We start from the raw sequence: 26,009 nt of genomic DNA, 5'->3' as shown, positions 1-26,009 counted from the left end.
GAAATTATAAGTCAGCACTTCGAGTTTTCGCCAAAGGTCCTTTATTTAACACAAAGTTTGTGGGGGGATTGGAGAGACCACAGTCATTCCAAATGTCCCCGCTTTATAGAAGTAAGGCAAGCAATTTATATGACACAGTAAACAATATCTAGGACAAAAGGCATTCTTTAGATTAGCAGAAAAGCGAGCAGGCCGGAGTTAGAGTTTAATAACAGGCCTTGAGTTCCTCGCCTCAGAAAAATAATAAGTGTCTGCTGTCAGCAAAACAATGTGCAGCTGTATGCTTGTTTACATTGTATGATCTTCTGACTATTTCATACAGAACTTCTTGACTAAAAATAAGGCTAAATATCCATCGTGCTTTGCCAAGTGCCTATTTCCATGAAATATAGTCAAGCAGCCAGTTAAAATGAGTACAGAGTATTAAAGCAACTAATCCGCCAACTAAAGTCCCTTCTACACGGCTCTAGCTGCCGATACGCCCCGGAGAATGGCCTGGTCCGTGGCTACACATGCGCACGGTGGTGCCGTGCAACATCGTGACGGCCACTCGCGGACCCGGCCCGCGAAATAGTTCCCTCCTTCAGCCGGTTCCCACACCCTGGCCCACCCCTCCCCACGGTGCTCCCAGCCCCAAAGAATGTCTCCCCCTGCCCGCGGATCAGCCTGACCCCGACTGTGGCGGCACTGGACTGAATCCGCAGCCACCATGCCAAGTTCCCAAAGGGTGAGACCATGAGAGGCCTGCGCCGCCGGGAACTCGGCCGGTCAGGGGTGGAGCATCGGGGGGCGGATCTCAGGCAATTTCCCGAGGCCGTCGATACGTGGCGCGGCGTACTCCTAGAGTACGCCACTTTGTAGGGAGAGGAGCATCGCGAAAGCGGATCCGCCCCCTATTTGGTTGGGAATTCGGATTCTCCGGCTGGTCGCCGAACGCGATTCTGGCGTCGGCGACCGGAGAATCCAGCCCTGTGTCTGTTTTTGTTTCCGATAGAGTTTACCCAGTCTGGAGGTTCTTCTATGCGCTTAATTATTCCTAAAGCTGTCATCCTCTCCAGCTCAGCCTTCAATTTGTCTCTCAATGGAGCTGGTACCCTTCTCGATGCATGGATCACTGGCTTCACATTCTCCTTTAATTGGATTTTGTATGTGTAAGGTAAAGTACCAAAGCCTTGGAAAATCTCGGGAAAATCATTTAGTATGGAGTTTCCTGAGACATGTGGGCTTGCTGCAGAGCTGTCTGCACTGTAGACCCGTTTAACTAGCTGCAGTTCCTCACACTCTTCTACTATCAACGATTCACGTTCCGCCACCACAACGGAAAATTTCAACGTGTGAAATCTATTTTTTACATTGACATCGAGCCCACATGCTCCTAACATTGTGATTTAATTATCATTGTAATCTCTTCATAAAACTGTTTTGCTTAATACTTACGGTTCAAGTCGTAGGTTTTTGACATCGGACAAATTGAACCGGTTGACACGCACACCTGTGTCGAGTTTGAATGTTATTACTGTGCCATTTACCATTAATGGCACTGTCCATTTATCTTTTTGGTTATTTGCCTTTAATTCACTATTGCTGCAAATTGTTAAGAACGCATTGTTGTTTGGCACGACTTGAGTATCCTTGCCTTCACTGGAAATCATGATTAGCACTGTTGCTTCACCGCACCAGGGTCCCAGGTTCGATTCCCAGCTTGGGTCACTGTCTGTGCAGAGTCTGCACGTTCTCCTTGTGTCTGCGTGGGTTTCCTTGGGGTGCTGAGGTTTCCTCCCACAAGTCCCGAAAGATGTGCTTGTTAGGTAATTTGGACATTCTGAATTCTCCCTCCGTGTACCTGAACAGGGGTCGGAATGTGGCAACAAGAGGCTTTTCACAGTAACTTCACTACGGTGTTAATGTAAGCCTACTTGTGACAATCAAGATTATTATTATCTTTTCCTGGAAAAGCATTGTGTCGCAAAATGATTTCTGCCATTACAGTTGGAGCATATCTTTCCAAACGCTGGATATTGTCGTGGCAAATGCCGTTTGCCACATCACGGGCATAAAATGGAGGATCGGGTCAGCTGCTCAAAATGGCCACCTGAATTGGGAGCACGTTTTTTATTCAAGTCCGTTACCACACTAATGGCGTCAGCCGCCTCCTCTACCTTCACGCCAAAATGCCGAAGAGTCAATGTGTTGATCTGTTTTGCTGCAAGATCACTAGCGTAACATATTTGGATAGCATTTTCAAGTTGGGGCTCTGTTTTTCTAACAAGTCTCTAACGTACCTAATCGTTGGAGATCCCGAACATGATCTGATCGCATTGACGACTGGAGGGTACTAAAATTACATGACTGCGCCTTCAACCGCAAGTCAGTGAGAAAACTATCAAATGCCTCGCCTGCGTTTTGGATGTGTGTATGAAATATGCAGCGCTCGAAGGTTTCTTTTTTTTTAGGAGAGCAATGCTGATCAAATTGCTTGAGAACTTCATTGAAGTTCTTGCTATCTACCTCGCTTTCAAAGACAAACGTGTTCAAAATTCCAATTGCTTGGGGATCTGCTACAGTGAGCAGCAACGCGATACACTGCTCGTCAGGCTGTGCCTGCAGACCAAGGGTTCCAACATAGAGTTTGAACTGCTGCTTAAACCTCCGCCAAGTCTCATCTACGTTACCGGTAATCCGAAGCTGTTGAGGTGCCTTGATGCCTTCCATCCTGGGCTTCAACATTTTACCGTGCATTGAGCACCAGTTGCCAATAGCTTGCAAGGTTAGTAGAAAAATTGCATTTTCTTTCTTCTTCTTCAAAGTTATCTTTCATTGGTCAGATATTTGCATAATCTTCTTTTTCGTAATCAGTCGTCAAACCTGGAACCATGTCATTTTCTGTAGACTGGCCGAGATGAATGGTGCGCTACAGAACATCTAGTTTAAATAATTTATTACAAAACAACTGTGCAGTAAAGATAACTGGAATAAATAAATAACAAACTACTAACACTACCTAACTATTATTGAGCTACTGCAAAAAGTGTCAATCCACCAACACAACTTACTCCCAATCCCCTCAGACACAGAGTTACGTGGTAGATTTACACTGCCACCTGGTAGTCAAAGGTTGTGTATAATATATACAGAATTACTTTATGCATATCATCACACCTACCAAATGGCAGTCTCTTAGTCATGTGGCACTGCATCAGTTACATATGTATCAGATGCTCCTGATATTAACCGTTTACACGTCCCTGGTCAGTCACTCATAATAGTTCCAACCTCCTTATTCTGGTAACATGCTTCTAAATCCTTTTTGGCAACTTCTCAGTGCTCTATCCTTCAATAGTGTAACAGCTTCTTCCCCACTGTTACCAGAGTCCTAAACAACCCTCTTATGGACTGACCTGATTAATATTACACTCCTGTATGCTTCACCCAATGCCGGTGTCTATGTATTTACATTGCGGAGCTTGTATTGCCCTATTATGTATTTTCTTTCTATGTTATCTTCTTTTCGTGTACTAAATGATCTGTTTGAGCAGCTCGCAGAAATATTCTTTTTATTGTACCTCGGTACACGTGATAATATGCAAATCCAAATCTGGTAGAGAGAGAGGGTGCCTGGAACGTGTTGCCAAGGAGGTTGTGGAAGCAGATACCTTAACGGTGTTCAAAAGGCATCTTGCCAAACACATGGATAGGATTGGTATAGAGGGATACGGCACAAGGAAGTGCTGAGGGTTTTGGCAAAGGTTGGTATCATGACCGGTACAGTCTTGGAGGGCTGAAGGGACTGTTCCTGTGCTGTATTGTTCTTTGTTCTTTGAGAGAGAGAGAGAGAGAGTGTATATGTGGAGTGCTTGCAGGGTGGGGGCCTGTGCTTGCTTCTCTACAGAAATGGGGACTGAGTCTCTTGGTGGATGATCCTGAAAAGCTACTCAATTTAAGGTTAGGTGATTGAAAGTCTTCAGTTCAGTTGAGCGAAGAATTGGATTGATTGGTGATGATGTCCCTTTACTCAGCTTCAGTCTTGTCTGTGTGACAGTTCTAAATGACAGCTAAAAATCAGTCTGCCAGCCGGCAAGTTCAATCTGCTTCTCACTTCTGGGCAATCCATTCTCTCGTATCTTCCCGACAACAGCCATTTTCATGGCGCTTTTTCTATTTGCCACCCTGCTGATTTTACCCAGTAGTTGGGATACTTATGGTCATTTCAGAGTGCGCCGCTGCCCTGTTTGCACCCGCTCGCCGTGACCCATCTAAGGGTCGTGATCCCCACTTTGAAAAAACCTGTTATCTCAGGAACCTTGGTGAGTTCCTGCAGTGCATCTTGCAGATGGCACACATGGCTGCCAATGTTCATCAGTGGTGGAGAGTTTGAATGTTTTTGGAAAAGGGGGGCAATCAATGTCTTGGATGGTGTGATGTGACCATCAATTGACTAGAGACACGATTGGAAGTAAACTGGGGTTTTAATAGTCTTACAACTGAGCCTGCCTGCGACCAGAGGAACTGAGAGCAGGCTTACGGCTGCAGCACTTTATACTTCCGGTAGTGGGAGGGGCCATGGGTGGAGCCAAGGGTGGAGCCCTGTACAAGCTCCTCATCTCCCCCTATGGGCAGAGCCGCACAACGGCTCACATACAGAGCCCATAAGGACATAATACAATGCAATGCAATACAGTGTGAATTCCAATATAGTATGAATTTACCACATGGTGTTGAGCTACTTAAGTGTTGTCGGAGCTTCACTCATCCAGGCAAGTGGAGAGTATTCCACTGTTTAATAATTTGTTATCCCAGGGAGAGTTGCTGACCACACTGGTAGCGGCTTCCATCTCTCTGATCATGAAAAAGGATAAGGATCCACAGGAGTGTGGGTCTCATTGGCCCATATCTCTATTGAATGCCGATGCAAAATTATTGTCTAAGGTATTAATAATCTCCATGGATGCAGAGAAAGCGTTCGATCAGGTAGAATGGGAATATGTCTTTGAGGTACTGGGACAGTTCGAGGTAGGACCCAGATTAATTTCTTGGATCAGATTGCTGTATACGGCCCCCACTGTGGGCTTCCGTACCAATGGGCTGCACGGTAGCACAGTGGTTAGCGCGGTTGCTTCTCAGCTCCAGGGTCCCAGGTTCGATTCCTGGCTTGGGTCACTGTCTGTGTGGGGTCTGCACATTCTCCCCTTGTCTGCATGGGTTTCCTCTGGGTGCTCCGGTTTCCTCCCAGAGTCCAAAGATGTGCAGGTTAGGTGGATTGGCCATGCTTAATTGCCCTGAGCGTCCATAAAGGTTAGGTTAGGTTGGGATACAGGGATAGGGTGGAGGTGTGGGCTTAAGTAGGGTAGAACAGAGAACATACAGTGCCGAAGGAGGCCATTCGGCCCATCGAGTCTGCACCAACCCACTTAAGCCCTCACTTCCACCCTATCCCCGTAACCCAACAACCCCTCATAACCTTTTTGGACACTAGGGGCAATTTAGCATGGCCAATCCACCTAACCTGCTCATCTTTGGACTGTGGGAGGAAACCGGAGCACCCAGAGGAAACCCACGCAGATACGGGGAGAACATGCAGACTCTGCACAGACGGTGACCCAGCGGGGAATCGAACCTGGGATCCTGGCGCTGTGAAGCCACAGTGCTGTTTACTTGTGCTACCGTACTGCCCTAAAGGTGCTCTAAGGGCCGGTGCAGTCTCGATTCGGCTGAATGGCCTTCTTCTGCATTGTAAATTCTCTGAATGCATTAAGCTCGGGGTACTTTCAATTGTTTAGGGGAACTGGCAGCGGTGTCAACTTTCTCGGTTACGTTTTGCCTTGAGGGGAGGTATGCAGCACCGAGTGTCCCTGTACGCGGGCGACTTGCTACAGTACATAACAAATCCTCTCTCCAGTGAGGGATTATAGAGGTGTTGAGTAAGTTTGGCTCGTTTTCGGGGTATAGACTTAATGTGGGGAAGAGAGAAGTGTTTCCAGTGAGCCCTCAGGGAATGGGAGGAGATTTGGAGAAAGTGTCATTCCGGCTGGCTACGGCGAACTTCAGGTATCCGGGAATTCAGGTGACCCACAAATGTGCATTGTTCCATTGTTGAATTTGGCCAACGAGATTTGAAGAGGTGGCATGCTCTTCCGCTATCGTCAGAAGGGTGGGTTCAAACAGCGAAAATGGCGGCACTCCCAAACTTTTTATTTATTTTTCAGAGTCACCCAATCTTTTTACCTAAATCCTTCTTTGGGAGGATGAGTAAGCTGATTTTGACCTTTGTGTGGGCAGGCATGATGCCTTGAGTTCGGAGAACATTTTTGTAAAGAAATAGGCGGTCAGGGAGGTTGGCGTTGCCGAATTTGATGAACTACTACTGGGCAGCAAATATCGAGAAGATTCGGAACTGGATCATGGAGGAAGGGTCGGTTTGGGGGCGGATGGAGGCAGCTTCCTGTACAGGGTCATGTTTGACCCTTCTCTTCCGTTCTCATCAGCCGGGTTCTCTGCAAGTCCGATGGTGGTAGTCTCGTTGAGTTTGGAACTGAGAAGTGACTGAGAGGATTTTGGGAGAAGTCGGCTCGCTCACCAAAACTGAGAAGGGCATCGCAGAGGACGCAGTGTCAAAGAACATCCAGCAGAGGGTGGTAGAGGGCGAGTGAGACGGAGACAAACAGACAGATGGAGAAAGCGACGGAGAGAAAGAGACAGACGGAGACAGAGAAAGAGAGAGAGAGGGAGAGACAGACAGACAGAGACAAAGAGAGAGACAGAGAAAGAGAGACAGACAGACATACATAGACAGAGAAAGAGAAAAAGAGAGAGTCAGACAGACAGACGGAGAAAGAGAGAAAGTGAAAGAGCGAGAGAGAGATAGACAGACAGAGAAAGAGAAAAAGAGAGACAAAGAGAGAAAGTGAAAGGGAGAGAGAATCAGACAAACAGACAGAGAAAGAGAAAAAAAGAGAAACAGACAGAGAAAGAGAGACAGAGAAAGAAAAAGAGAGAGAGAGACAAACAGACAGACAGAGAGAGAGAGAGAGACAGAGAAAGAGAGAGAGAGAGAGAGCTACCTGCCAATAATTCAGTGGATGGAGTTCCTAACACTGGAGCTCCTCAAGCACAGGGACACGACCAAGTTGGAAATGTTGGTGACGGTGAAAGCGGCAGTCGCAGAAGCCCTGGCCCCCTAAAGGAGGCGCTGGATAGAAACGGCGTGGTGATTGAAGGCACAAGAAGCGTCAGGAGCTCGAAAAGGCGGCTACCGACCAAGGGGACCAAATCACCTCATTCGAAACGGAGGTGACGAGCTTGCTGGCGACTGAGGCAATGCTCAAGGCAAAAGTGGAGGGCGAGGAAAACTGATCACACCGCCAGCACCTCCGCACTGTGGGCCTGCCGGATGGAATTGAGGGCAGAAACTCCACCAAGTATGTGACTCGGATTCTGGACAAGCTGGTTGGGGGACGGAGGGTGGAATATCTTCCCCAAGACCCAGAAACATAGAAACACAGAAAATAGGTGCAGGAGTAGGCCATCCGGCGCTACAATCCTTCACCACAATATGATCATGGCTGATCATGAAAATTCAGTATCTCACTCATGCTTTCTCTCCATACCCCTTGTTCCATTTAGCTACGAGGGCCACGCCCAGCTCCCTCTTGAAGACATCCAACGAACTGGCCCCAAAAGTTTTCTGCAGTAGAGAATTCCACAAGTTCATAACTCTCTTGAGAAGAAATACTTCCTCATCTCAGTCCTGAATGGTTTACCCCTTATTCTTAGGCTGTGACCCCTCGTTCAGGATGTCCCCAACATCGGGAACACTCTTCCTGCAACTAGCCTGTCCAGTCCCATCAGGACTTGAGATGTTTCTATGAGATCCCCTCTCATTCTTCTAAACTCAAGTGAGAACAAGCCCAGTCGATCCAGTTTTTCTAACAGATGTTAGTCCTGCCATCCCCGGAATGAGTCCGGTGAAGCTTCGCTGGACACCCTCAATAGCAAGAGTGTCCTTCCTCAAACTAGGAAGCCAAAACTGCACACAATACTCAAGGTGTGGCCTCGCCAAGGGCCTGTCTCTTCTCCTGTACTCAAATCCTCAAAGACGTGGACAGGGCCCACAGGTCACTCCGAGCGAGGACAAAATCAGGGGAGCAACCATGAGCCATCATTGGCAAGCTACACCGGTTCCAAGATAGAGAGCGGATCCTGAACTGGGCAAGGCTCACGCGGTCGTGCCCATGGGGAGGGCACTCACTCTACGTATAACGCAACAACAGCCCTGTTCAAAAAAAAGTTGCGGTTCGGGATGCTGTACCCGGCCAAGCTTTGGGTAACCTTCCAGGGCAAGGAGCATTACTTTACTGCACCGGCTGAAGCAGATGGGCTGGTGTGTAGGCATGGACTGGGAAAGCAGCAGCAACAACAATAAGAATGAACTTTATTGACCAATCGCACCGGATAAAGTTGCTTCGCTTTCAAACCAATGCAAGTCCCAGGAAGGAGGGGAGAGGGCAGAAAGATGCAGAAACAAAATAGGAAATGGGGGTTGGAGAAAAGCAACGGGCAGGGGGAGATAAAGATTGTTACCGGGGCGGGGGTAAGCAGGTGAGCACAGGTAGCATGGGGGGGAGGGGGGGGGGGGGATGGCGTGGCACAGCTTCCGACAGGGAGGGAGTGCCTGGCAGAAGTGGATGGTAAAGCTCTAGGCAGGGGCAAAGAAGTGGGGGGAAACATGGAGGGGGAGAGGATATGGGGGGAGGTCCACAGCAGCATGAGGAAGAGGAGACAAGAGGGGCAGGCAGGGGTCAGGGGGGTAGTGGGGGGGAGGGGGGAATCTGGAAAGGGGGGAGGGCAGAACGCTGGCAGAGCGCATATGACGACAGCAAGGACAAGGGATCTAAAACAGCCAGTGACTTCCATATCTTCCGAATACTATTTTTTTTTGACTTTGAACTATACCACCATTCTTTCACTGCCATTGGACCAAAATCCTGGGATTTCCTCTCTAACAGCACAGCGGATGTACCTACACCATACAGATGACAGCAGTTCAAGAAGGGCTCTTTCCCCTCGGGGGAGGTATATAGAGCTGCTGCCCTGCAGGCGGCTCTCAGTGCAGAACAGTCGCAGGGAGGCACGGTTCTAGATGATTAAAACCACTGTTCACTTCAACTCTGCGTCTCATGTGGATTGATGGTCGCATCAACCTGAAAAGGTGCTGAACTCCTTCAGGGGTTTCATTATTCCTTCCATGTTGGCCAAGGGGTTTGAGATGGAGAGGAGCAGGTCATCCCCATAGAGTGAGACTCTGTGCTCTTTGTCTCCCCTTTGGATACCTCTCCACCCCTTCGCCACTCTGAGAGCAGTCGCTTCTCAATCACCAGTGGCTCAATTGCCAGGGTGAACAGTAGCGGGGATAAAGATCATCCCTGCCTCGTGCCTCTGTGCAGCCAGAAGTATTCATGTCCGAAATTGGGGAAATTCGCGGAGTCGTTTCTCTAGAAAATGTCGGAGATTTAGGGGCTGATTTCGCACAGTGGGCTAAATAGCTGGCTTTTAAAGCAGACCAAGGCAGCCCAGCAGCACGGTTCAATTCCCGTACCAGCCTCCCCGAGCAGGCGCCGGAATGTGGCGACTAGGGGCTTTTCACAGTAACTTCATTTGAAGCCTACTTGTGACAATAAGCGATTTTCATTCTCATTTCATTTCATTTTCATTTCATTTTCAGATTTTACGAGTAAGGGTGGTGCCGGGCCTGTGGGTGGCAATATTGGGGGTATCAGAGTAGCCAGGAGTGCAGGAGGGGAGAAAAGCTGATGCATTGGCCTTTGCCTCCTTGATAGCTGGAGGAGAATTTTGCTCGGGTGGCAGGCTCCAGAGCTCCAGCTCCAGGACGGCACGGTGGCACAGTGGGCAGCACTGCTGCCTCACAGCTCCAGGGTTGCGGGTTCAATTCCGGCTTCGGGTGACTGTCTGTGCGGAGTCTGCGTGTTCTCCCTGTGTCTGTGTGGGTTTCCTCCCACAGTCCAACGTTGTGCAGGTTAGGTGAATTGGTCATGCTAAATTGCCCTTGTGACCAAAAGGTTAGGTGGGGTTACTGGGTTACGGGGATAGGGTGGAGGCATGGGCTTGGATAGGGTGCTCTTTCCAAGGGAAGGTACAGACTGGATGGGCCGATTGTTGCACTGTAAATTCTATGATTCCAATTCTATGAGCTGCCGAGGGCAACAACGTAAGATTTTTTTTGAAATGTTTACCTCTGGAGAAAATTAAGTATGCCGTTAGGGAGCTGGAGGTGGTGTTTTATTCGAACTTGAGGCTGTTTATCTCCTTCTTCAAGAATTGGTATTCGTCAGCAAAGTGGGGGAGGGTGTGGGAGGGGGTGGTTGTTTTTGCAAAAAATATAACGGGGCACACAGTATGGGATGGTGGGTTGTTTGTTTATCATGAGAATTGTATAAAGTTAAATGAGTGTTTTGTATATTGTAAAGTGAAAAATGTTACGGCTTGTGTTTGCTTTTGGAATAGACCAATCTGCACTAAACCTTTTTGTGCGATTGTAATACCGTCCCAATCATGTTTCTGCCCTTGCCCCAACACTGAAATAACTCTGAACAATGTCACAAATAATATCCTATGTAATTGATCGAGATAGACTATCCCTCCTTCTCAACCAGTCTGCAGCTCTTGACACAGTTGGTCACAACATCCTCCTCCAATGTCTCTGCTCAGTTGTTCAGTGGGATGGGTTAGGGTGCCCTCTCCAGTCGCAGCTAGGTACTCCCATGCAATGTTTCCTCTATCCACCCCCACACCATTACCCCTGAGTTGCACTTAGGATTTATTCTTGGTTTCCTCCCACTTCTCATCTACATGCCAGCCCTCAGCAACATCATCCAAAACACAATGCCGGGCTCCACGTGTACGCTCCTGGCACTCAGCTCTATCTCGCCACCTTGCCCTGCTGCTTACATCATCTGCATTATTCAATGAGCACAAATTGCCTCCAATTTTTTAATAATCTGTTTTAGTCATTCGTTTACTGGATGTGGGCTTCTCTGAATAGGCCAGCATTTATTGTCCATCCTTAATTGCCCTCTTGAAGTTGGTGGTGAGCTGCCTTCTTGAACTGCTGGCGTCTGTATGGTGTAGGTACATCCACTGTGCTGTTAGAGAGGAAATCCCAGGATTTTGGTCCAATGGCAGTGAAAGAATGGTGGTATAGTTCAAAGTCAAAAAAAAAAATAGTATTCAGAAGATATGGAAGTCACTGTTCTTTCCTGACACTGATCACATCCCCCACTCTGGCTACTGTTTCAGGCAACAGCAGACTGTTTGCAACCTTAGTGTCCTGTCTGATCATGAGCTAATCTGACCCCACATCCTCTCCATCATTCTACTTCAAAGCTGTATTATCACCAGTCTCTGCCTCATCCTCAGCTGCTGTAACCCTCAACAATGCTGTTGTTACTTGCAGACCCTGCTGTTGTCCTGACCAGCATCTTGACTTCAACTCAAATAGAAGTCTGGTGCCTGTATCATATCTCACACCAAGTCATGTTCACCTATCATCCCTGTGTTCGCTGATCCACCGTGACTTCTTACCTTCAATTTTAAAGTTGCTATGCTTGTATTCAGGTCACTCCAAGGTATCGCTCCCCTTTGTCTTTATGAATGCCTCTAGCCCTACAACAACCCGACTTTTTTTCTACTCTGGCTTCTCGCGCACTCCTGGTGTGACTTTGGCTGGTAAATCTCTCCATCTCTCAAATGCTCCATCTCCCTTTGTTACTCCTTAAAATCTACCTTTTCAACAAAGCTTTTGGTCACCTGCCCCAATAGATTATTATGTGGCTTAGTGTTAAAATTTGTTTGGTTTCGACTCTTAATAACAACTATGTCAAAGGGACTATATAAGTTGTTGCTGTAACGCCATACATTTGACACACTTGTTCAGGAGTCCGTTATTGGAGTAAAAGTAACTTTGTGACACATTTTTAAATCCTGCAGGTGTTTGTGAAGTGCCATTTTGAGTATGAACCTATTAATGATAACCTGATCCCATGCAAAGAAGCTGGCTTGAAGTTTACTAGTGGCGATATATTACAGATCGTGAATCAAGAGGACCTTAACTGGTGGCAGGTAAGTGCTTTGGCTGTTGGATACTCTTTGGTCAGTCTTAATGATGGGTTTCATAGTCTTAAATAGGTTAGCTGTATGTATTTATAAACTGCAGGAGATGGTTCACGCTAGGAGCTGTCTCCATGCTTGCTTGTGTGCACTGTTCTGTCCAACACTAGACTAACTCTTGGTGAGGGTCATGTGTTCACTTACATCACCTTGTAGGTGGTACTGCATTGGTCATATATTAACCCTATATGTGTTGGACCTTTCACTACAGTAAGCACAGTCACTGCGTTCACTACCCTGCTGTGTTACTGGAACAAACTCTTCTAGATGGGTCGAATCTTGCTCAAAAAGCATTGATCCTCCAAACAGATTTTTCTTGCTTATTATATTTAGAGCCATTTTAATGTTCCTGTTTGACAACTTTGTTATTCTTCAGCTTTGCAGCAACACGCTGTTGCTTCAGACTTGTTGACCTGTATCTTAAATACATCACAATAGGAACGTTGAAACCAGCTTTTGTTTTTCACCTTCCATCACAGGAAAGGAAGAAAACACCAGTCCACCAGCGTTCAAGTGGGGAGTTACATGGTGTTTTGACATTAAAATTTAATGCCCAGCAGATGTTATTGCAGCTTTTCTGAGCAAAAGAGAGCCGTTATAGCTTTTTTGCCACAAGTTTGAATTTCTCCAAAAGAGGTCAGGATTCATTTTGAATGAATATTCATGCAGATGTGGGACATCATGACAGCAATAATTTATGTGTGCCCAGAAAGTCAGCTTTCCATCTGTCTACAAAGCACGTGTCTTGCTTTTTGTATTAAGTGTCAGGTAAATGTAAGCTGTTGTCTGATGTTTGTCTGTTACTCCATCTAGTCACTGATTAATAATCAGGAGCTCACCAAGGTTCCTAGGCAGCACCTTCCAACCCACGACCACTACCATCTACAAGGGCAGCAGGTATTTGGGAACACTGGAGGTTCTCCTCCAAGTCACTCACCACCCTGACTTGGAAATACATCGGCCGTTCCTTCGCTGTTGCTGGGTCAAAATCCAGGAATTCCCTCCCTAACAGCATTGTGGGTGTACCTACACCGCATTGACTGCTGGAGCTCAAGAGGGCAGCTCACCACCACCTTCTGAAGGGCAACAGGGATGGGCAATAAATGCTGATCTAGCCAGAGACACAAATACCATAAATGAATTTGCGTTTTAGTAGATGTTGCATTTATTTACTTCAAGTCTCGTGTTTTAATACTCAGGTGTGGAAAATACTTAGGTACTGAATGAGAAACAAAACCTGAGGTTATAATTAGGGTTAATATCAAGCAATTGAGGTCGAAGATGGAAAAAAAAGCTGCAATTTAATTCAGCAGGTTTAAAAATGACCGAACCGGCAGAGCAACTTTGAGGATAGTTTTGGTAACACCCAAAACCCAAATTGCTTCAATAACAACAGAAATACATTTGAAGTTTAGTCATTTTGATTATGTTGGGAAACACATTGGCCAATTCGTCCGCTGCAAGCCCTCACAGCGAGCAATTTAGATGACGTTGGTTGAGGAATTAATCTTGGCCAGAATTGTGTTGTTGAATTTTTTTGCATCCTCCTGAAATGGCAGGAGGGCATCAGTTTCATCTAAAAGATAGCATCTCTTACAGCGTAACGCTCACTCTGTCATCTTAGATTATACTTACCAATGTCTGATATGGGCTTGACCTACTGTTACCTGACACAGGGGCAAGGGATCTACCAATTGAGCTGAATCTGATCTTACAATCTAGGACAAGAGATGAATATATCAATTAATGGCACTATTAATATATGTGTTAACAAACTCCCTGTTTTATGTTGTGTCGTATAGTGCTCATCACGTTAACACATTGGAAATATTCATCTAAAAGACACATCAACCTCTTGTAGAGTGGATGGTCCAATCGACCATTAGTTTTGTTTAAACTGTTGTTGCTTTCCTTAAAATCTCCTGTTATCACCTCACTTGCCAAAGAAACAACCTTTGACCATTTCTGTCTTTGCCCACTACCGTGCCATCTCCAACTCCCTCTCCTCCCTGAAGTCTTCGAACGTTCCCGTCACCTGCTAAATCTGCGCCTATCTTTCGCAGAAGTACAGTTTGAATCTATCCAATCAGGTGTCCACCCCTGCTGCAACTGCCCTTATCAAGTTCACAGATGGTATGTTGTACGTCAGGTACAATGGCAAGCTATCCTTTCTCGACCTGTCTGCGGCCTATGGCATGGATGGCCACAGCACCCTTTTCCAATTCCTTTCTTTGATGATCCACTGGGCATGCCTTGCTCCATTCCTAACTATCCAGTCATAGTCAGAGAATCAGCTCAAGCCTCATGCCCCAGCTACCAACACCCCTCTCCCTGGCAGTTATCCATTCACAAACCTGGTGTTGTATTTAACTGCATGATGAGGTCCAAATCACATTTTCATCCATCACTAGGAGTACCCTTTTCTACCTCCCTAGATATTGACAGATTCCAACCCTACCTCACCTTATCTGTTGCTGAAACTCTCATGTATGCCTTTGTTCTCTCTAGACTTGACTGTTCTAATGTTGTCCTTGCTGGCTGTCCCCCACATGCTACATTCCCTAAACCATGAGATCATTGAAAATCCTGTCGATGTGTCCTAATACACTCGTTTTCAATCCTTTCTGACCTGCATTGGTTCCCAGTTAACCAAATTCCTAATTTTAAAATTAATCATCCTTGTATTGAAATCCCTCCAAAGCCATGTCCTTCCCTATCCCTGTAATCTCCTCCAGTGCACAACCCTCCGGCATATTCTCTTCCAATTCTTCCCCGAGTCCTCAGGGGTCCTAAGCTCTGGAATTTCCTCTCTTTACCGCACTGGTTACTTATCTCTCTTTTCTGCTTTAAGATGGGTAAGAGAGCACCTTTCACAGCCCAGCACTCCCTGTCAGCCTAGATTACATGCTCAAGTCTCTGGAGTTAAGGCTGACCCAGCAACCTCTGACTCTTGAGGCAAGAGTGCTACTGACTGAGTCACACCTTTATAATTTAGGACAAGAGGCGAATCTACCCTTAAAATCTACCCTCGCGATTTAACTAAATGGGGACAAAGTCCCATAGTGAAAGCATTTACCCGCATATTTCCCGACGCTCACAGCGCCAAGAAACGCAAGGCTATAAAACGCAACTCGCGTTTGATAAGGGGCCTCAATGGGAAGTACAACACGGTCTGTTGCTTTGACCATATCTGGAACAAGAAAACTATAGGAAAAACCCCCGCCAAAAATCTTTTGTAATGTCATGAACACAGAACCCATAAAGATCTTAAGGTGTAAACTGTACATTCATTGACATTCTCGGTGATGTACAGTGTATGGCATTGCTTGGTTTTTGTTAGTTGGGTACTGTCTGGCAATTGAAAAAAATGTGTCAAACGCATTGGAGCGATTAATGGATAAATCTCACCATAAACAGAGATTGTCAGATGTGAAGTACTATTTCTCAATACTGATTTACAGTTGTTACCTGTTGGATTTTATTTGAAATACATCAGCAGGAGGTAACACTTTTAACATAGCAAAATGGCATCATGAGAAATTATTAAATATAATGTGGAATGAGGAAAGATTATTCGTCTTATCGCATTATAATTCAAATTTGCAGATCACGCTAACCATGAGCAGCCAATTCCACTTTTACTCTTCACATTTACCTGGAATATTTTTATTGAAACAATTGAAGTTGTTTTCCGTTTAACTGAAACCTTGACTATTTTCCTTATTCCATTCGATTTCAATTACCCCACTATCTTGCTGTTCCATTTTGGGTTAGAGAAAGTGTCATTTTTGTAAATGGTTTTCCTATTTACTGCCTGGCCTTTTATTTTGCGTTCAGACAAACCTAACTGAGATTGCATTAACAACTGTTGATGTCCAGTTTTAGTGTTTGATCCTTTTCTTTTAGCAGAACCCTGATTTTTGCACAAAATGCGTCTTTTTATCTTCATTTCATCTAGTTACTTCCCAGGCTTAACCTATTTTGCCACATCTTTCCTTCATTTGCCCAAGTATTGCTCTAGTAGGTTAATGAGGGATGTGCACTCCCTCACTGTTATTTTGACATGATTTTGCCCATTCAATTCCATAATATTTTGCTCGCAACTTGCTGCAATAGAGAAACAGAACCTGGATGTTGCCACCTAGATGACATTTGGGGCCTTTGTGAACAAGCTGTGTGTATCCCATGAATCAATAAGTTGAAGGATGGTCATATGAACAGTACAAGAGCTAAAAGAAGTATATGCCAGAATAGTGACTTCATTTTCAAATCAAATATATAAAGAGATGGAAAGATGAGTTTGGGAGTGGGTAGACATTGACATTTTTATATTTGAAAGATTTAAAACCGAGAGGAACGAGACTCCACACAGCATCAAAGACCCGGATTCAATCCCGGCCCCGGGTCACTGATCGTGTGAAATTTGCACATTCTTCCCGTGTCTGCATACGTCTTACCGCCACAACCCAAAAGATGTGCAGGGTAGGTGGACTGGCTATGCTAAATTGCCCCTTAATTGGAAATTTAAAAAAATAATGAAAAAAAATGTTTAAAAGGTGGACAGTGAGGTAGCTTTCTGAGACTAGGGTCCTGAATTTCAATAAAGGTAACTGTGATGGTATGAGGCATGAGTTGGCTTTGATGGATTGGGAAACATTATTGAAAGTGGACAGGCAATGGCAGGCATTCAGAAAATGAATAGGTAAACGGCAAAAGTTATTTAATCATATTTGGCGCAAGAGCAGAATTGGAACTGTGGCTAAACTATGGCTTTGAAGGGAAATTAGGGATATTATTAGATTCGAAGAAGAGGCATACAAATTAACAAGAAATAAACAATAGACCTGACGATTAGGAATAGTTTAAAATTCAGCAAAGGCGTACCAAGGGATTGATTAAGAAAGGGAAAATACATAATGAAAGTAAGCTAGTGGGGAACATAAAAACTGACTGTAAAAGTTTCAATAGGTATGTAAAGAGAAAAAGATTGATAAAAACGAATGTAGGCCCCTTACAGTCAGAAGCAGTGAAATTCATAACAGGAAACAAAGAAATGGCTGAGGAACTAAATTCATACTTTGTTTCTGTCTTCACAAAGGAAGGCATGAATAATGTATTGGAAGTTCTGAGAAACACAAGTTTTAGAGGAGCTGAAGGAGATTAGTATTAGTAGATAAATGGTTTTGGGGAAATTAATGGGGTTGAAGGTGATTAAATCTCCAGGATCCAATAATCTTCATCCCAGGCGCTTGAGGAAAAGGCCTTAGAAATGGTAGATCTATTGGTAGTCATTTTCCAAAATTCTTTGGATTCTGGAATGGTTCCTACAGATTGGAGGGTAGCTAATTTAACCCCGCTATTCAAAAAGTGAGGTAGAGAGAAAATGGAACTGTAGACCAGTGAGTCTAATGTCGGTAGTCAATTTAGTTACAGTACAATAGAGGAGGGATTTCTGGAATGCATACCCGATGGTTTTCTGGACCAATGCAATGAGGAACCATCAAGGGAACAGGTTACCTTGGGCTGGGTGTTGTGCAATGAGAAAGGATTAGTTGGCAATCTAGTTGTGAGAGAATTCTTGGGGATCAGTGACTGTAATATGGTGCAATTTTTTAATCAAGGTGAGGGCGGATGGAATGGTAACTATGATGGTATGAGGCATGAGTTGGCTGTGATGGACTAGGAAACATTATTGAAAGTGGATAGTCAAGGGCAAGTTGCCATTGCTATAGTCCATTGTCAAGGATTTTGTAGCACAGCATTTGAAAAGCAGTTGTATAACCAGATAAAGCCAGCATGGATTCAGGAACGGGAAATCATGCTTGTCAACACTACTGGAATTTGTTGAAGATGTAACTAGTCGAGTTCATCCAGGAGAAACTGTTGATATGGTTTATTTTAAGACTTTCAGAAGGCTTTCAGCAAGGTCTCACACAGTAGATTACTATATGAAGGTAAAGTTTATGGGATTGTAGGTAGTGTCTTGTGATGGATAGAAAACTGGTTAGCAGACAGGAAGCAAAAATTGGAATAAATGGGTCTTTTTCCATTTGGCAGGCAGTGACTACTGAGGGACCGCAGGGATGTGTGCTTGGACTCCAACTGTTCACATTATACATGGATGATTTAGACGAGGGAGTTAAATGTATTATCTCGTAACTTGTAGACGATATGGAAAGGTGAACTGTGAGGAGGATGCAGAGATGTTTCAGTGGGATTTGAACAAGCTGAATGAGTGGGCACATGCATGACAGATGCAGTATAATGTGCCTGGAATGTGTTGTCAGTGGAGGTGGTGGAGGGAGGCACGATAGCAACATTTAAGATCTATTTTGGGCGGGGATTGGAGGGATACAGATCGTTTGGGCAATAAGTAGTAGATCTAAATAAGGGATCAGGATAGGTGCAGGTTTGGTAGGCTGAAGGGCCTGTTTCTGTGCTTCAATATTCTTTGCTATTTGTGTCATCAGCAAATTTAGCAACAACACCTTTGGTCACTTCATCCATGTCATTTATGTAAACTGAAAAACTTGACGCCCCGGCACTAATCGCTGTGGCATATCACTCAGCACACCCCAACAACAAGAAACACCCATTTATGACAATCTGTTTCCTGTTAGCTAGACGATATCCTATCCATGCCAATACGTTGCACCCTGCACCATGAACTTTCATTTTCCATCAGCTTTTAATTGTGGATTTATTACTTGAATTTAAATTCCACCGGACTTCCGGTTGCGGCTATGCGGAGCTAAACCGCACGTTCGGCAGCTCCCGCTTTAAAAGGACTTGTGGGCTCTTTTAAGGGCCCCAAATGGCGCTGATTCGACAATTCCCGGTGGATAAAGGGGTCTGGAGCAAAACCCCCCCGGGATTTATGGTGCGGACTCGGAGTGGGGCGAGGAGAAAAACGGCAGCAGCTCCCCTGGAAAAGCGGGGGAAGGTGGACAAAATGGCGGCCGGTGGAGCCCCTGAGGAGTGGAGGCAGTGGGCTGAGGAGCAGCAGGCGGCCCTTCTGCGCTATTTCACGGAGCTGAAAGGGGAGTTGTTGGAATCCCTGAAGGTGACGACGAGTAAGCTGCTGGAGACCCAGACAACCCAGGGTGCAGCGATACTTGAGTTGCAGCAGCAGGCCTCTGAGCGCGAGGAGGAGGTTTCGGCCCTCGTGGGGAAGGTGGAGATACACGAGGCGCTTCATAAAAAGTGGCAAGATCGGTTCGAGGAGATGGAGCTTCGGTCACGGAGGAAGAACCTGCGGATCCTGGGCCTCGAGGAGGGGCTGGAGGGGTCGGACCTGCCGGCCTATGTGGCCGTGATGCTGAACTCACTGGTGGGGGCAGGATCCTTCCATCTGCCCCTGGAGCTGGAGGGGGCCCACAGAGTACTGGCCAGACGGCCTAAGGCGAATGAACCCCCGCAGGCGGTGCTGGTGAGGTTCCATCGGTTCAGTGACCGGGAGTGTGTTCTCCGATGGGCCAAGAAGGTGAGGAGTAGTAAGTGGGAGAATTCGGTAGTGCGTGTCTACCAGGACTGGAGTGCGGAGGTGGCCAAGCGGAGAGCCGGGTTTAACCGGACGAAGGCGGTGCTCCACGGAAAGCAGGTGAAGTTCGGCATGTTGCCGCCTGCGCGCCTGTGAGTCACCTACAAGGACCGGCATCACTACTTTGAGTCCCCGGAGGAAGTGTGGGCCTTTGTGCAGGCTGAAAAGTTGGACTCGAACTAGAGATTGGGGCTGTGGGAGTTTTTCTATTTCTGTATCATTGTTTATGCTGTAGCGGGTTATTCTGGTTGTTTCTGTTTTTTCTCTCGCTTTCGGACAATGTGGGTTATGGTTTTGTGTTCTAAGGGGGGTACTGGGGTTTGTGGTTGATCTGTATCTTTGTTTGTACGGAGTTGGTGGTTGGGTTGGGAGTGCGGTTTGGGAGCTGCGTTGGTGGGGTGGGGTAGTGTGAAAGCGTGGGCTTTTCTCTGGTTTCCCGCGCTGCGGGACGAGGGGGGTGGAGCTGGTGGCGAGGGGCATGGTTATTAGACCAGGTTTCCTGCGCTGAAGCGGTGCCAAGGAGCTGATGCAGGGGAGGAGGGGGGACCTCATATCGGTAGGGGTCGGAGTTACAGCGGGAGCTGCCGGGGTCAGCAGAAGTCTGCTGGCTCACGGGAGTACAGTGGAGGGAGAATCGCGGCTAGGAGGGTTCCTAGCCTGGGAGGGGATACCGGGTTGCTGCTGGATTGGCCAGGGAGGAGTTGGTGCGGGTCGGGGTGAGGTTCTACCGCCGTGGGAAACGGGCCGAATGGGTGCTGGCCGGGGCCGAGCAGTCGATGGGCTATGGCTAGTCGACGGGGGAGGGGGGGCGGGGTGCCCCCTGATCCGGCTGATTACGTGGAACGTGAGGGGGCTGAATGGGCCGGTTAAGCGGGCCCGGGTGTTTTCGCATCTGAAGGGGCTGAAGGCGGACGTGGCCATGCTCCAGGAGACCCACCTGAAGGTGGCGAACCAGGTCCGTCTGAGGAAGGCGTGGGTGGGGCAGGTTTTCCACTCAGGGCTCGACTCAAAGAACCGGGGGGTGGCGATCCTGGTGGGGAAGAGGGTGGCGTTTGAGGCGTCTGAGGTGGTGGCTGATAGTGGCGGCAGATATGTAATGGTGAGCGGTAAGCTGCAGGGGGAGAGGGTGGTGTTGGTTAATGTGTATGCCCCAAATTGGGATGATGCTGGTTTCATGAGGCGTATGTTGGGCCGCATTCCTGGCCTGGAGGTGGGGGGGCTTGATCATGGGGGGGGACTTCAATACGGTGCTGGATCCCCTACTGGATCGTTCTAGTTCAAGGACAGGCAGGAGGCCGGCGGCGGCCAAGGTGTTGAGGGGGTTTATGGACCAGATGGGAGGAGTGGATCCCTGGAGGTTCGGGAGGCCGAGGGCTCGGGAGTACCCTTTTTTCTCCCATGTGCACAGGGTTTATTCCCGCATTGATTTCTTTGTTTTGAGTAGGGGACTGGTCCCGAGGGTGGAGGAGGCCGAGTATTCGGCTATTGCGATTTCGGACCATGCTCCGCATTGGGTGAATCTGGAGATGGGGGAGGTGTGGGACCAGCGCCCGCTTTGGCGTCTGAACGTGGGGTTGTTGGCTGATGAGGAGGTGTGTAGGAGGGTTCGGGGATGTATCAAGAGGTACCTCGAGGCCAATGATACTGGGGAGGTCCAGGTGGGGATGGTGTGGGAGGCTCTGAAGGCAGTGATTAGGGGGGAGCTGATCTCCATCCGAGCCCATAGGGAGAGGGGGGAGAGGAGGGAGAGGGAGAGACTGGTGGAGAAGCTGTTGAGTGTGGATAGGAGGTACGCAGAGGCCCCGGAGGAGGGATTGCTGGGGGAGCGGCGTGGCTTGCAGGCCAAGTTTGATTTATTGACCACCAGAAAGGCGGAGACACAGTGGAGGAAGGCGCAGGGAGCGGTCTATGAGTATGGAGAGAAGGCGAGCAGGATGTTGGCGCATCAGCTTCGTAAGCGGGACGCAGCTAGGGAGATTGGTGGATTGAAGGATAGAGATGGGAATGTGGTGCGGCAAGGGGCAGAGGTCAATGAGGTCTTTAGGGACTTTTATAGGGAACTGTACCGGTCGGAGCTGCCGGCGGTGGGAGGGGGAATGGAGAGTTTTTTGGACAGGCTCCGATTTCCAAGGGTGCAGGAGGAGCAGGTGGAGGGACTGGGGGCGCCGATCGAGTTGGAGGAGCTGGTCAGTGGGATTGGCCACATGCAGTCGGGGAAGGCGCCAGGACCGGATGGGTTCCCAGTTGAATTTTATATGAAATACGCGGACCTGCTGGGCCCCCTGTTGGTTAGGACCTTCAACGAGGCATGGGAGGTGGGTGTTCTGCCCCCGACGATGTCTCGGGCGCTAATCTCCCTGATCCTGAAGCGTGATAAGGACCCCTTGCAGTGCGGATCATACAGGCCGATTTCACTGCTGAATGTAGACGCCAATTTGCTGGCGAAGATCTTGGCCACTAGAATAGAGGACTGGGTGCCGGGGGTGGTACATGAAGATCAGATGGGTTTTGTGAAGGGGAGGCAGCTGAACACTAACGTGCGAAGGCTGCTAAATGTGATAATGATGCCGGCAGCAGAAGGAGAGGCGGAGATTGTGGTGGCATTGGATGCGGAGAAGGCCTTTGACAGGGTTGAGTGGGGGTACTTGTCGGAGGTGTTGGAGAGGTTCGGGTTTGGGGTGGGGTTTATTAAATGGGTGAGGTTGCTGTATGAGGCCCCGATGGCGAGTGTAGCGACAAATGGGAGGAGGTCCGAGTACTTGAGGCTCCACCGTGGGACGAGGCAGGGGTGCCCCCTGTCCACGTTGCTTTTTGCGTTGGCAATTGAGCCTCTTGCTATGGCTCTCAGGGAGTCGAGGAGGTGGAGGGGTTTAGTGCGAGGTGGGGAGGAGCACCGAGTGTCGCTGTATGCAGACGACTTGCTGCTGTATGTAGCAGACCCAGTGGGGGGAATGGCGGAGGTGATGGAGATTCTTGCTGAGTTCGGGAGTTTCTCGGGATATAAATTGAACCTGGGCAAGAGTGATCTGTTTGTCGTACACCCAGGAGATCAGGAGGAGGGGATCGGTAGGCTCCCGCTAAAGAGGGCAGTGAGGAGTTTTAGGTACCTGGGGGTTCAGGTGGCTAGGAGCTGGGGGACTCTGCACAGGCTCAATTTGACTAGGTTGGTGGAGCAGATGGAGGAGGAATTTAAAAGGTGGGACATGTTGTCGTTGGTGAGTAGAGTACAGTCTGTTAAAATGACGGTGCTCCCGAGGTTTTTGTTTTTGTTTCAGTGCCTCCCCATTTTCATTCCGAGGGCCTTTTTTAGGAGGGTGAACAGCAGCATTCTGGGATTTGTTTGGGCGCACGGGACTCCGAGGGTAAGGAGGGTCTTTTTGGAGCGGGGCAGGGATAGAGGGGGGCTGGCGCTGCCCAACCTCTCTGGGTACTATTGGGCGGCTAACGTCTCGATGGTACGTAAGTGGGTAATGGATGGGGAGGGGGCAGCATGGAAACGGATGGAGATGGCGTCCTGTGGAGGCACGAGCCTGAAGGCACTGGTAATGGCGCTGCTCCCTCTAACGAGGTACACTACGAGCCCGGTGGTGGCGGCTACCCTCAAAATTTGGGGGCAGTGGAGGCGACACAGGGGGGAAGTGGGGGGCTCGGTGGAGGCCCCGCTGCGGGGGAACCACCGGTTTGTCCCAGGGAACATGGATGGCGGGTTCCTGGGGTGGCACAGGGCGGGCATTAGGAAGTTGGGAGACCTGTTTATTGACGGGAGGTTCGCGAGCCTTGGTGAACTGGAGGTTCTCCTTTTTGAGTCCAGTTTGAGCTCCCTCCGGGGAATATGTTCAGGTACCTTCAGGTCAAGGCGTTTGCTAGGCGTCAGGTGGAGAGGTTCCCTTTGCTGCCCCCGCGGTGGGTAAGGGATAGGGTGCTTTCTGGGGTGTGGGTCGGGGATGGGAAGGTGTCTGACATCTACCAGGTAATGCAGGAGGCGGGGGAGGCGTCGGTAGAGGAGCTGAAGGCTAAGTGGGAGGTGGAGTTGGGGGAGCAGATTGAGGAGGGGACATGGGCGGACGCCCTGGAGAGTGTGAACTCCTCCTCTTCATGTGCGAGGCTTAGTCTCATCCAGTTAAAGGTGCTGCACCGGGCCCACATGTCCGGATCTAGGATGAGTAGGTTCTTTGGGGGCGAAGACAGGTGCGTCAGGTGTTCGGGGAGTCCAGCGAACCATGCCCATATGTTCTGGGCATGCCCGGCACTGGAGGAGTTCTGGAAGGGGGTGGCGAGGACGGTGTCGAGGGTGGTGGGATCCAGGGTCAAGCCAGGCTGGGGACTCGCGATATTTGGGGTTGGGGTGGAGCCGGGAGTGCACGAGGCGAAAGAGGCCGATGTTTTGGCCTTTGCGTCCCTAGTAGCCCGGCGGAGGATCTTGCTGCAGTGGAAAGATGCGAGACCTCCGAGCGTGGAGACCTGGATTAATGACATGGCGCGATTCATTCAGCTGGAGATGGTCAAATTCGCCCTGAGGGGATCGGTACAAGGGTTCTTTAGGAGGTGGCAACCTTTCCTCGACTTTCTAGATCAACGATAAGGTACTAGGTCAGCAGCAGCAGCAACCCGGGGGGGGGGGGGAGGGGGGGAAGGCCGGGGGTGGGGGTGGGGGTGGGGGTGGGGGTGGGGTGGGGGTGGGGGTGGGGGGGGGGGGGTTAGGGGATAGTGTTTAAGTAAATTTGCTTATTGTTAATTTATTTTGTTGTTTATTGGGTTTGGGGGGGGGGTGGGGGGGGGTTTGTTATATGCGTTGCTACGGGTGCCGGGGGGTGTTTATTATTATTGTTATTATTATTGTTCTGTTGATTTATATTTTTCAAAAAATTCCAATAAAAATTATTTAAAAAAAAAAAGAATTTAAATTCCACCAGCTGCCATGGTTGGATACAAACCCGTGTTCTCAGAACATCAGTATGGGCCTGTGGATTGCTTGTCCAATGGCACTGGGTCACTGCACCCCCCCCCCCCGCCCCCCATTCCCCTTATAGATGCTGGTATTGAAGGTTAAACTTCAGGACGATTGGCATTGAAGACCTGCTAGGGTCATGCTCACCCTTTTTGTTCTCTTGTCTTCCAGGCCTGTCATGTGAAGGAGGGAGGGAGCGCAGGCCTTATCCCCAGTCAGCTGTTGGAGGAAAAGAGGAAGGCTTTTGTAAAGCGAGACTGGGATTTCTCCAGTTCTTCTGGTAAGTGTTATGTGATCTAGAAGGCACTGTGTTCACATTGCACTTTACAAAACAGTCTCTGACATTCTTGGCTGAGAGAAGTAAATTGTAACAAAGTGCTGAAGGATAATAATCCGTAACTGTTTTCATCGGCATTGCTAACCAAGAAAGCACCTGGATTCAACTAGTTGGCCTTCTAGCATTCTGATAGTGTCATGTTGCAAATGACAGGAGTGTAGATGTCACGATTGGCACAAACATACTGCCAAGATGGGTGATAAAAATGTATCAAAGTTCCTCCACGAACAATTTTCTGCCTCTAGGAAAGAGATTTAAGTTTCATTATTCTCTTTCTGGAGCACCGTGGTTGTGTGGTTTGTCAGATCAAATTATTAATAAAACCCTGATGGTGTGAGTTACCAGCCCTTACTGGCTGTGGTGGAATTTATGTGTCTGAGCAATGTAAATTCAACAATTCATTTAAAAGGAGAGGCTCCCAGATGGTTGCAGAGTTTTTGATTTCTGTGAGACTAATGGTGGAACGCCGTAAATAGTTCCACAAAGTTGGAACCTGTGGCATTTGGGATGAAAGAATTATTCAAAAGATTGATCATTGGCCAGCAAGGAACCCAGCCACGTACTTGAAATGGGCGCATACAGGCAGTACCAATGATGCATACTGCAGAGGTTGAACTGGTTTCATAGAATTTACAGTGCAGAAGGAGGCCATTGGCCCATCGAGTCTGTACCGGCTCTTGGAAAGAGCACCCTACCCAAGCTCAGGCCTTCCCCCTATCCCCATAACCCAGTCACCCCAGCCAACACTGAGGGCAATTTTGGACACTAAGGGCAAGTTTGCATGGCCAATCCACCTAACCTGCACATCTTTGGACTGAGAGGAAACCGGAGCACCCGGAGGAAACCCACGCACACACGGGGAGAACATGCAAACTCCGCACAAACAGTGACCCAAGCCGGGAATCGAACCTGGGACCCTGGAGCTGTGAAGGTTTGAGTGACCTCCGGCCTGATCGTCCACTTCAGTCTTCACTCCAGCATTGTGGTAATAAACACGCCTTTAA

At 48.2% G+C, this 26,009-nt stretch overlaps 1 protein-coding gene across 10 annotated transcripts in view; it reads left to right on the top strand.

The window, feature by feature from the left end:
- The window catches only part of mpp2b (membrane protein, palmitoylated 2b (MAGUK p55 subfamily member 2)), a 721,652-nt gene that overhangs the window by 649,462 nt on the left and 46,181 nt on the right, over positions 1 to 26,009 (top strand). For all 10 annotated transcript variants that reach the window (XM_038778705.1, XM_038778698.1, XM_038778704.1 and 7 more), the window contains 2 exons: positions 12,001 to 12,132; positions 24,840 to 24,948. In XM_038778705.1, the coding sequence (XP_038634633.1) occupies positions 12,001 to 12,132; positions 24,840 to 24,948 (241 nt within the window). The remainder of the gene's footprint in view (positions 1 to 12,000; positions 12,133 to 24,839; positions 24,949 to 26,009) is intronic.

Source organism: Scyliorhinus canicula, chromosome 19 (assembly GCF_902713615.1).
Source record: "Scyliorhinus canicula chromosome 19, sScyCan1.1, whole genome shotgun sequence".
Lineage (NCBI taxonomy): Eukaryota > Metazoa > Chordata > Chondrichthyes > Carcharhiniformes > Scyliorhinidae > Scyliorhinus > Scyliorhinus canicula.
Note: the sequence above shows the minus strand (reverse complement) of the source record. Positions and strands in the feature narration are given on the sequence as shown.